General features: G+C 45.0%; 1 protein-coding gene across 1 annotated transcript in view; it reads right to left on the bottom strand.

Annotated features, from left to right (window-relative positions):
* Positions 1-12,697, bottom strand: part of LOC103190818 (mucin-2-like) — a 54,160-nt gene that overhangs the window by 12,151 nt on the left and 29,312 nt on the right. The window contains 7 exon segments of the mRNA XM_042341546.1: positions 655-838; positions 1,795-2,045; positions 2,225-2,399; positions 3,061-3,332; positions 4,872-5,496; positions 5,941-8,267; positions 8,559-12,666. Of these exon segments, the coding sequence (XP_042197480.1) occupies positions 655-838; positions 1,795-2,045; positions 2,225-2,399; positions 3,061-3,332; positions 4,872-5,496; positions 5,941-8,267; positions 8,559-12,666 (7,942 nt within the window).

Genomic DNA, 12,697 nt, shown 5'->3' with positions numbered 1-12,697 from the left:
TCCTCATCCTCACCTACGAGGCCATTCACGGCCTTGCTCCCTCCTACCTCTCTGAACTACTATCCCCCTACCTCCCTGCCCGTACCCTCCGTTCCTCTGGCTCCGGTCTGCTCCACATCCCCCGCCCCAACCGCCCTACCATCGGTGGCCGGGCCTTCAGCCTCTCAGCCCCGAGGCTTTGAAACTCTATCCCCCAGTGCCTTCGCCGCTTCCTCCCTTTCCTCCTTCAAGGCCGGTCTCAAGACCTTTCTCTTTGACCGAGCCTTCGGCTCCCCTCTTGACTCTCTACTCCCTCCTCGCTCCCTCCCTCCCTTCCCTTCCCTCACACTGACCATTTCCCCCCTGCTCAGGTCCTGACGCAACTGTACAGCGCCTTGGGACATCCTCCTGACGTGAAAGGCGCTCTATAAATGGAATCTTGTTGTTGTTGTAGTGCCTCAGCTCTATACCTAGTGCCTCAGCTCTGTACCCAGTGCCTCAGTTCTGTACCCAGTGCCTCAGTTCTGTACCCAGTGCCTCAGTTCTGTACCCAGTGCCTCAGCTCTGTACCCAGTGCCTCAGCTCTATATCTAGTGACTCAGCTCAGCTCTGTACCCAATGTCCTCACCTCAGAGCTTGCAACTTTATACTTTGAAAAATATCAGTCTTACGTACCGCATTGTCCTTCAGTATTTTCTCCAAATATTTTATAGGGAAGAATCACAATAAAGCTCATGCCATCAAAAATAATGGTAGCGTTGATATCAATAATCTCTGCCTTTACTGCAATGTTTGAGGTGGTGATCCTGAGAAAGTCCTCTTCAAATGGTTGCACTATCTCATTGTTGTTGAGCAGTACCTGTGTAAAAGAAACCACATCCTTCAGCCAACTGGTCACCAGCATCTGCAAACATGCTAATTCTATTAGACACAAGACCACTCAAAAGTTTGGTCAGAATTCTGGACACTAGACAATATACACAGATAGTGAGCATGTTATTGCAAAGAAGTCTTCTATGAGTCAATTCTTACTAAAATCCTCCATTGTTAGAAAAACACAACGATCAAAAGATTTCAGTTTATCCATCTGGTTATGGTCAGATTGAATGTGTGAGCAAGTGCTCTATTAAGAGTACAGGTGTGAGTAGATACAACTTACATTTATATAATAATAAAATAAAATAATCCTTGCATTTGATATAGCGCCTTATCATGTCTTCGAGACATCTCAAAGTACTTCTCAGAATATATTGTAAAGTGAATTAATGTTGTGGGCGAAATGCAGCAGCAGTACCCCATAAACAATGGTGAATCGAGTGACCAACTTATTATTTTTTTTAAGGAATTATTATCCCTGGGAAAGAGATCCGCCAATTGACTAACAACCAAGCTCCTACTTACAGCTCAGTACAGAAGTGTGGAAAACTTGCCCAACTTTTCGCTCTGACTAACGTATACCATCCGCACTAACATATAGCGCCCTTCATGCAGGTTAGTGTCCAGGAGATACAAGCACCAGACACATGAAAACATGTTTCACTTCTCAACATGTAAAGATTCATTGACATTCACTAGGATATACTCAATGTAATATAGTTTCTCCCACTTTTCTACTATCTGAAGATAGTCAATAAGGCTAATTGCAACATCCTACTGTTGCCCGGGCTGATATTGGTTAACATAGTAAAAAAGATTAACTGTATCTTGGACAATCTAGCTCTGTGTGTCTCAGTCCCAAAGCGCAAGGTAAATTTGACCACTAATCTGCAGGCAAATCAACTACTTCTTCCTCACTAATTATACATCAGATGGTACCTTGGTTTTGATGTTTCCTTTGATGATTGATTGAGTCAGTGTTATTACTGAGGATTTGTAGAATATTGTGATGGCCTTTGGACATGATAGACCTTCCTGAGCATCACAGAAATAGTTCTCTAAATAAATTTTGAAGTTTTCGATTACTTCTGTTATCTGCTTCACCAGTATGTAAGTACAGTTTCCTTGGAATGTGTAATACGTTCCATCAAAAGTGAGGTAATGAGGATCTCCCCATCCAGAACAGATACCTGCAATTGTAAAATTAATTCTGAGCACATAAGTTTCAAGTAAAACAATTCTCCCCCTCTCCTCAATTCATCCCAGCACGTGAGATGTCCTCCCGACGTGAAAGGTGCTATATACACATAAATTGTTGTGTTTGCACCAAAATGTCAATTCAGCAAAGCACTTTTGCTGCAATACTTACAGTCACACTCATAATGATAGCAACAGTCGAATTTGTCATAAACTTTTTTGGGTGGTCGCCCATTTTGACACGTAATTGGTTGGACACTTGGACAAGTCATCGGAACCACCGAAATAATGTTGTTCCCTTCACAAATTGCCATTGTGCAATTACTCAACATCCAGGTTTCATTTAGCTATGATTTGCAGAGAGAGGAAACTTCATTAGCTTTTGTACTTAACAAATAAGACTCAAATCAAGATATTCAACAGATTCACTATGTTCAGGAAGCCAGTGAAATCGTACAGACAGATGAAGCAGTGAGCTCTCAGTCAGCCAGTACAGGAGAACTGGTGGTGAATGCTCCACAGGATAGCATAGTACAGCAGGGGATTGAACAAGGGCCACTACAAGGAAAACAAGGATATCTCAGCAGAAGATGATGATAGGAACCCTGTTCTCACATTCAGATGCTTCCCCCAAGTACTTTGTATTTATATCTCACCTCCATTTGGACTATTTAGGAAACATTCACTTTAACTAAGATCTTCCATGAAATCTAAAGTAAGATTCAGTTGTAAAAGAATTATACAGAACACAATATTGCAAATACTCCACCAAAAATATGCCTGCCGCTTCAACATAAATTCAGTTGTATCTAATATTAATAAATGACACTTACTGGGCTACCAAATTATCAGTAAACTACATATTGAATTTACCAAATGAGTCCAGCCCAATTTCAATATGATGAATAAAACAGGAATAAATGAATATTGTGCGGGTACTCATTTTCAGTTAATTTTAGCATGGCTCTGTCAGAATGGAAACAGCTGCCCCCAGGACTATTTACTCACTTTTCTCGGAGGGTTTACTGCTGTACAATTGGTCAAAGCTGGATGTGTGGTCATAGTTTGGGTAGATGTAGATTCTGTTGTGGTTGATTTCAATGTAATGTCTGTTTCTGTTGATTTAGAATTGGTTGTGCTAGAACTTGTGGCAGATACTGATGGCATGGGGACTGCGGTACTTTCACATTTTCCTACATGCTTCTCAATCTCACAATTCTCATTGCAGAGTGCATAAAAACACCAGCCAGCTTTATCCGTGGAATTGTATATTATCTCCCCTAGAAAGAAGAAACATATTAAAGCAGCCTTAAAAACCTCAATTTACGTTTTCTCATGTACTAAATGTTTAACTAGGGGTTTGAAGAAAAAACACTAGCACACACAATGTTATGACTGTGCTGTGTCATTGGATGATAGTTACAGCTTGTATCCACAGTGCTTCACTCATGAAATTCCTTGCCTCCCCTGGTCTTCCTCCTCAGGAAAAGTGATGAATTCCCAGGAGGGAAGGATAGTTAATGGAAACTCAGAAGGCTGAAGAGATGTCAGCCTACTTCAGTAGATAGCATTCTTGACTCTGAATCAGAAGTTTGTAAGTTCAAGTCCCACTTTGTGAGTTAGAGCTCATAGGCCAGGCTGACACTCCGGTGTCTAGGCGGATAATATAATAATAATAATCCTTGGATTTGATATAGTGCTTTATCACGTCTTTGTGATGTCACTTATACACTGTAAAGTGAATTGACTGTGCATTTTGTGGGCAAAATCTAGGCCTGGGGGTGCCTCCTAATCCCCTGCAAACCTGTCGACTCCCTTCGCTCAGCGGGCTCCAGCCTGCTTCCCGTCCCCTACCTCGCACCCCCCCCACCATTGGCAGGCGGGCTTTCTGCCCCCACTCTCTGGAATTCCATCCGGCAATCCCTCCGCCTCACACCCTCCCTTGCCTCCTTCAAGACCCATCTCAAGACCCTCCTCTTCGCCGAGCTATCGGTCACCCTCCATACCCCCTGCCCTAATCCCTCCTCGATGCTGACCCCCAGTTCTGGACCTAAACATTGATTGTCCAGTGCTTTGGGATGTTCTTCCAACATGCAAGGCGCTATACAAATGTAAATTTATTCTTGTTGCTCCTTTCGATGAGACATTAAACCGAGGTCTTGCCTGCCTGTTCAGTTTGATGTTAGAGATCCCCTGCCACTTTTTTTTTTAAAATACTAGGAAATTCCTGGCCAATAGTTCCCCTACATAAAATTGGTCATTTGCTTCATTGCTATTTGTGGAATATTGCTGTGCTCAAACTGGCTGCCACATTTGCCGACAAATACACAGTCACTATGCTTTAGAGACATTTTTAGACATTTTGTTTTGAGGCATTTTCAACAAGATTTGGAAAGGCATTATATCAAAATGTGAAGATTATTATTATAATGGTAATAAGACTGAATTTACTGCCAGCAAATCAGGATGAAGTGTCAGTGGACTCTCCGTGGGGCAGCATGAAGAGACAATGGATTGTTAGAAGAACTGAAAGGGAGATTTGATTTGTGTTGGAGGTTTTCAAAGTTAGTGCTGTAGCAGCTATAGCCATCAATTATCAATATGAATTGTATTTTTAACCAAAAATGCACTTGTAAATTAACCATTTAAAGAGGAACATAATTAAAGTTGTTCAAATAGTCAAAAACAATATTCAATTACTACAATAAATTACATTCACGTTGTACAATTTACAAATTAAGTTTAAATTTGAGATTTATACGGAAATTATTGCAAAGATCTTAATCTACCAATTGCTGATATTGCAAATAAACACATACCAGGTTTAAGAATTTGTCCATTGATACTGCAGAAGCAGGTTATTGTGGAGCTCAAAATAGCAGAAGGAGACAAGGTGGTGTTTGCATTTGTAGTTGGTATGTTGGTTGAAGCAGCTGTGGTGGATGGAGTCACTGTTGATGTGGTGGTTGGAGCAGCTGTTGATGTGATGGTCGGAGCAGCTGTTGATGTAGTGGTTGGAGCAGCTGTTGATGTGGTGGTTGGAGTCGCTGTTGATGTGGTGGTCGGAGTCGCTGTTGATGTGGTGGTTGGAGTCGCTGTTGATGTGGTGGTTGAAGCAGCTGTTGATGTGGTGATTGGAGCCGCTGTTGTTGAACAGTGCAATGAGCAGCAGAGAACGCTTATCTGATAATTATCACAAAGTGGAATATCTGCAATCTGGTCCCTATTGTAGCATTTCAGTCCAAAGGAAACATTGCACTGCACATTCTGTTGAAGATCATCGAATGCAATGTCTGGAGTTTTTTCTGCTCTGCACTTGATATCACTGGGGTTCATACATAAATCATATTCCATTCGGATTTTCTCATAGGTTTCAAAATCACCACCTGCTTCACCAATTTGTGGCTGAGTTGCATCCAACCAATGTGTCCATGCACATTCGGGCTGACATTGTGTAATCAATGTGGTGGTTGGAGTCGCTGTTGATGCGGTGGTTGGAGCAGCTGTTGATGTGATGGTTGGAGTCGCTGTTGATGTGGTGGTTGGAATCGTTGTTGATGTGATGGTTGGAGTCACTCTTGATGTGGTGGTTGGAGCAGCTGCTGATGTGGTGGTTGGAGCAGCTGTTGATGTGGTGGTTGGAGTCGCTGTTGATGTGGTGGTTGGAGCAGCTGTTGATGTGGTGGTTGGAGTCGCTGTTGATGTGGTGGTTGGAGTCGCTGTTGATGTGGTGGTTGGAGCAGCTGTTGATGTGGTGGTTGGAGTCGCTGTTGATGTGGTGGTTGGAGCAGCTGTTGATGTGATGGTCGGAGCAGCTGTTGATGTAGTGGTTGGAGCAGCTGTTGATGTGGTGGTTGGAGTCGCTGTTGATGTGGTGGTCGGAGTCGCTGTTGATGTGGTGGTTGGAGCCGCTGTTGTTGAACAGTGCAATGAGCAGCAGAGAACGCTTATCTGATAATTATCACAAAGTGGAATATCTGCAATCTGGTCCCTATTGTAGCATTTCAGTCCAAAGGAAACATTGCACTGCACATTCTGTTGAAGATCATCGAATGCAATGTCTGGAGTTTTTTCTGCTCTGCACTTGATATCACTGGGGTTCATACATAAATCATATTCCATTCGGATTTTCTCATAGGTTTCAAAATCACCACCTGCTTCACCAATTTGTGGCTGAGTTGCATCCAACCAATGTGTCCATGCACATTCGGGCTGACATTGTGTAATCAATGTGGTGGTTGGAGTCGCTGTTGATGCGGTGGTTGGAGCAGCTGTTGATGTGATGGTTGGAGTCGCTGTTGATGTGGTGGTTGGAATCGTTGTTGATGTGATGGTTGGAGTCACTCTTGATGTGGTGGTTGGAGCAGCTGCTGATGTGGTGGTTGGAGCAGCTGTTGATGTGGTGGTTGGAGTCGCTGTTGATGTGGTGGTTGAAGCAGCTGTTGATGTGGTTGTTGGACCCGCTGTTGATGTGGTGGTCGGAGCAGCTGTTGATGTAGTGGTTGGAGCAGCTGTTGATGTGGTGGTTGGAGTCGCTGTTGATGTGGTGGTTGGAGTCGCTTTTGATGTTGTGGTTGGAGTCGCTGTTGATGTGGTGGTTGGAGCGGCTGTTGTTGAACAGTCCAATGAACAGCAGAGAACGCTTATCTGATAATTATCACAAAGTGGTCTATCCCCAATCTGGTCCCTATTGTAGCATTTCAGTCCGAAGGAAACATTGCACTGCACATTCTGTTGAAGATCATCGAATGCAATGTCTGGAGTTTTTTGTGCTCTGCACTTGATATCACTGGGGTTCATACATAAATCATATTCCATTCTGATATTCTCATAGGTTTCAAAATCACCACCTGCTTCACCAATCTGTGGCTTAGTCGTATCCAACCAGTGTGTCCATGTACATGTGTGCTGACATTCTGTAATCAATTTGGCAGTTGGAGTCGCTGTTGATGTGGTGGTTGGAGTCGCTGTTGATGTGGTGGTTGGAGCAGCTGTTGAAGTGGTGGTTGGAGCATCCGTTAATGTGGTGGTTGGAGCCGCTGTTGATGTGGTGGTTGGAGCAGCTGTTGATGTGGTGGTTGGAGTCGCTGTTGATGTGGTGGTTGGAGCAGCTGTTGATGTGGTGGTTGGAGTCGCTGTTGATGTGGTGGTTGGAGCAATTGTTGATGTGGTGGTTGGAGTCGCTGTTGATGTGGTGGTTGGAGTCGCTGTTGATGTGGTGGTTGGAGTCGCTGTTGATGTGGTAGTTGGAGTCGCTGTTGATGTGGTGGTTGGAGCCGCTGTTGATGTGGTGGTTGGAGCAGCTGTTGATGTGGTGGTTGGAGTCGCTGTTGATGTGGTGGTTGTAATCGCTGTTGATGTGGTGGTTGGAGTCGCTGTTGATGTGGTGGTTGGAGCGGCTGTTGTTGAACAGTCCAATGAACAGCAGAGAACGCTTATCTGATAATTATCACAAAGTGGTCTATCCCCAATCTGGTCCCTATTGTAGCATTTCAGTCCGAAGGAAACATTGCACTGCACATTCTGTTGAAGATCATCGAATGCAATGTCTGGAGTTTTTTGTGCTCTGCACTTGATATCACTGGGGTTCATACATAAATCATATTCCATTCTGATATTCTCATAGGTTTCAAAATCACCACCTGCTTCACCAATCTGTGGCTTAGTCGTATCCAACCAGTGTGTCCATGTACATGTGTGCTGACATTCTGTAATCAATTTGGCAGTTGGAGTCGCTGTTGATGTGGTGGTTGGAGTCGCTGTTGATGTGGTGGTTGGAGCAGCTGTTGAAGTGGTGGTTGGAGCATCCGTTAATGTGGTGGTTGGAGCCGCTGTTGATGTGGTGGTTGGAGCAGCTGTTGATGTGGTGGTTGGAGTCGCTGTTGATGTGGTGGTTGGAGCAGCTGTTGATGTGGTGGTTGGAGTCGCTGTTGATGTGGTGGTTGGAGCAATTGTTGATGTGGTGGTTGGAGTCGCTGTTGATGTGGTGGTTGGAGTCGCTGTTGATGTGGTGGTTGGAGTCGCTGTTGATGTGGTAGTTGGAGTCGCTGTTGATGTGGTGGTTGGAGCTGCTGTTGATGTGGTGGTTGGAGCAGCTGTTGATGTGGTGGTTGGAGTCGCTGTTGATGTGGTGGTTGTAATCGCTGTTGATGTGGTGGTTGGAGCTGCTGTTGATGTGGTAGTTGGAGCCGCTGTTGTTGAACAGTCCAATGAGCAGCATAGAACGCTTATCTGATAATTATCACAAAGTGGACTATCCGCAATCTGGTCCCTATTGTAGCATTTCAGTCCGAAGGAAACATTGCACTGCACATTCTGTTGAAGATCATCGAATGCAATGTCTGGAGTTTTTTCTGCTCTGCACTTGATATCACTGGGGTTCATACATAAATCATATTCCATTCTGATTTTCTCATAGGTTTCAAAATCACCACCTGCTTCACCAATTTGTGGCTGAGTTGCATCCAACCAATGTGTCCATGTACATTCGGGCTGACATTGTGTAATCAATGTGGTGGTTGGAGTCACTGTTGATGTGGTGGTTGGAGCAGCTGTTGATGTGGTGGTTGGAGTTGCTGTTGATGTGGTGGTTGGAGTCGCTGTTGATGTGGTGGTCGGAGCAGCTGTTGATGTAGTGGTTGGAGCAGCTGTTGATGTGGTGGTTGGAGTCGCTGTTGATGTGGTGGTTGGAGCAGCTGCTGATGTGGTGGTTGGAGTCGCTGTTGATGTGGTGGTTGGAGCAATTGTTGATGTGGTGCTTGGAGTCGCTTTTGATGTGGTGGTTGGAGTCGCTGTTGATGTGGTGGTTGGAGTCGCTGTTGATGTGGTGGTTGGAGTCGCTGTTGATGTGGTGGTTGGAGCTGCTGTTGATGTGGTGGTTGAAGCAGCTGTTGATGTGGTGGTTGGAGCCGCTGTTGTTGAACAGTCCAATGAACAGCATAGAACGCTTATCTGATAATTATCACAAAGTGGACTATCCGCAATCTGGTCCCTATTGTAGCATTTCAGTCCAAAGGAAACATTGCACTGCACATTCTGTTGAAGATCATCGAATGCAATGTCTGGAGTTTTTTCTGCTCTGCACTTGATATCACTGGGGTTCATACATAAATCATATTCCATTCTGATATTCTCATAGGTTTCAAAATCACCACCTGCTTCACCGATCTGTGGCTGAGTTGCATCCAACCAATGTGTCCATGTACATTCGGGCTGACATTTTGTAGTGGCTGGCGTTGCTGTTGATGTGGTGGTTGGAGCAGCTGTTGATGTGGTGGTTGGAGTTGCTGTTGATGTGGTGGTTGGAGTCGCTGTTGATGTGGTGGTTGAAGCAGCTGTTGATGTGGTTGTTGGACCCGCTGTTGATGTGGTGGTCGGAGCAGCTGTTGATGTAGTGGTTGGAGCAGCTGTTGATGTGGTGGTTGGAGCAGCTGTTGATGTGGTGGTTGGAGTCGCTGTTGATGTGGTGGTTGGAGCAATTGTTGATGTGGTGGTTGGAGTCGCTTTTGATGTTGTGGTTGGAGTCGCTGTTGATGTGGTGGTTGGAGCTGCTGTTGATGTGGTGGTTGAAGCAGCTGTTGATGTGGTGGTTGGAGTCACTGTTGATGTGGTGGTTGGAGCAGCTGTTGATGTGGTGGTTGGAGCAGCTGTTGATGTGGTGGTTGGAGTCACTGTTGATGTGGTGGTTGGAGTCGATGTTGATGTGGTGGTTGGTGAGGTTGTGGATGGTGATGTGTTAGCACAAGGTTCGTAATAGCAACAGTAAATGCTAATTTCATAGTTTTTGCAGATTGGTGGAAATTGGTCATCATTTCTGCAAACAAGTCCAATAGATTTGTTGCAAACCACAATTTGACCCAAATCCTCCAAGTTCAAATCTTCATAACCTATTGCTCTGCATTTAATATCATCTGGCTTCAAACAAACAGGGTATCCCTTCATTCTAATATTTTCATAGGTTTCAAAATCTCCCTGATCTGATCCATATTTAGGGTAGCTGACATCATACCAGTCAGACCATTTGCACACCTTCCTCTGACAGGCAGTAATTTCACTTGAATACAATGTGGTTATTGTAGTCACGATTTCAATTGTTGAGGTTGTGGTAGTAGAGACACTGGATGTTGAGGTTGATGTGGTGGTTGGAGCTGCTGTTGATGTGGTTGGAGTCGCTGTTGATGTGGTGGTTGGAGTCGCTATTGATGTGGTTGTTGGAGCCGCTGTTGATCTGGTGGTTGGAGCTGCTTTTGATGTGGTGGTTGGAGCCGTTGTTGATGGGGTGGTTGGAGTCGCTGTTGTTGTGGTGGTTGGAGCAGCTGTTGATGTGGTTGGAGTCGCTGTTGATGTGGTGGTTGGAGTCGCTATTGATGTGGTTGTTGGAGCCGCTGTTGATCTGGTGGTTGGAGCTGCTTTTGATGTGGTGGTTGGAGCCGTTGTTGATGGGGTGGTTGGAGTCGCTGTTGTTGTGGTGGTTGGAGCAGCTGTTGATGTGGTGGTTGGAGTCGTTGTTGTTGAACAGTCCAATGAGCAGCATAGAACGCTTATCTGATAATTATCACAAAGTGGACTATCCCCAAACTGGTCCCTATTGTAGCATTTCAGTCCAAAGGAAACATTGCACTGCACATTCTGTTGAAGATCATCGAATGCAATGTCTGGAGTTTTTTGTGCTCTGCACTTGATATCACTGGGGTTCATACATAAATCATATTCTATTCTGATATTCTCATAGGTTTCAAAATCACCGCCTGCTTCACCGATCTGTGGCTGAGTTGCATCCAACCAATGTGTCCATGCACATTCGGGCTGACATTTTGTAGTGGTTGGTGCATGTGTTGATGTGGTGGTTGGAGTCGCTGTTGATGTGGTGGTTGGAGTTGCTGTTGATGTGGTGGTTGGAGTCGCTGATGATGTGGTGGTTGGTGTCGCTGTTGATGTGGTTGTTGGAGCAGCTGTTGATGTGGTGGTTGGAGTCGCTGTTGATGTGGTGGTTGTAATCGCAGTTGATGTGGTGGTTGGAGTCGCTGTTGATGTGGTGGTTGGAGTCGCTGTTGATGTGGTGGTTGGATTCGATGTTGATGTGGTGGTTGGAGTCGCTGTTGATGTGGTGGTTGGTGTCGCTGTTGATGTGGTTGTTGGTGCAGCTGTTGATGTGGTGGTTGGTGTCGCTGTTGATGTGGTGTTTGGAGCAGCTGTTGATGTGGTGGTTGGATTCACTGTTGATGTGGTGGTTGGAGCAACTGTTGATGTCGTGGTTGGAGTCGCTGTTGATGTGGTGGTTGGAGTTGCTGTTGATGTGGTGGTTGGATTCACTGTTGATGTGGTGGTTGGTGAGGTTGTGGATGGTGATATGTTAGCACAGGGTTCGTAATGGCAACAGTAAATGCTTATTTCATAGTTTTTGCAGATTGGTGGAAATTGGTCATCATTTCTGCAAACAAGTCCAATAGATTTGTTGCAAACCACAATTTGACCCAAATCCTCCAAGTTCAAATCTTCATAACCTGTTGCTCTGCATTTAATGTCCTCTGGCTTCAAACAAACAGGGTATCCCTTCCTTCTAATATTTTCATAGGTTTCAAAATCTCCCTGATCTGATCCATATTTAGGGTAGCTGACATCATACCAGTCAGACCATTTGCACACCTTCTTCTGACAGGCAGTAATTTCAGTGGAATACAATGTGGTTATTGCAGTTACGATTTCAGTTGTTGAGGTTGTGGTAATAGAGACACTGGATGTTGAGGTTGATGTGGTGGTTGGAGCTGCTGTTGATGTGGTGGTTGGAGTCGCTGTTGATGTGATGCTTGGAGTCACTGTTGATGTGGTGGTTGAAGTCGCTGTTGATGTGGTTGTTGGAACAGCTGTTGATGTGATGGTTGAAGCAGCTGTTGATGTGGTTGTTGGAGTCGCTGTTGATGTGGTGGTTGGAGTCGCTGTTGATGTGATGCTTGGAGTCACTGTTGATGTGGTGGTTGAAGTCGCTGTTGATGTGGTTGTTGGAGTCGCTGTTGATGTGGTGGTTGGAGTCACTGTTGATGTCGTGGTTGGAGCAGCTGTTGATGTGGTGGTTGGAGTCACTGTTGATGTGATGGTTGGAGTCGCTGTTGATATGGTGGTTGGAGCAGCTGTTGATGTGGTGGTTGGAGCAACTGTTGATGTGGTGGTTGGAGTCGCTGTTGTTGAACAGTCCAATGAGCAGCATAGAACGCTTATCTGATAATTATCACAAAGTGGACTATCCCCAATCTGGTCCCTATTGTAACATTTCAGTCCAAAGGAAACATTGCACTGCACATTCTGTTGAAGATCATCGAATGCAATGTCTGGAGTTTTTTGTGCTCTGCACTTGATATCACTGGGGTTCATACATAAATCATATTCCATTCTGATATTCTCATAGGTTTCAAAATCACCACCTGCTTCACCGATCTGTGGCTGAGTTGCATCCAACCAATGTGTCCATGTACATTCGGGCTGACATTTTGTTGTGGTTGGCGCATGTGTTGATGTGGTGGTTGGTGTCGCTGTTGATGTGGCGGTTGGAGCAGCTGTTGATGTGGTGGTTGGAGTCGCTGTTGATGTGGTGGTTGGTGTCGCTGTTGATGTGGTGGTTGGTGTCGCTGTTGATGTGGTGGTTGGAGCA

This window comes from Callorhinchus milii, unplaced genomic scaffold, assembly GCF_018977255.1.
Source record: "Callorhinchus milii isolate IMCB2004 unplaced genomic scaffold, IMCB_Cmil_1.0 Scaffold17, whole genome shotgun sequence".
Lineage (NCBI taxonomy): Eukaryota > Metazoa > Chordata > Chondrichthyes > Chimaeriformes > Callorhinchidae > Callorhinchus > Callorhinchus milii.
Note: the sequence above shows the minus strand (reverse complement) of the source record. Positions and strands in the feature narration are given on the sequence as shown.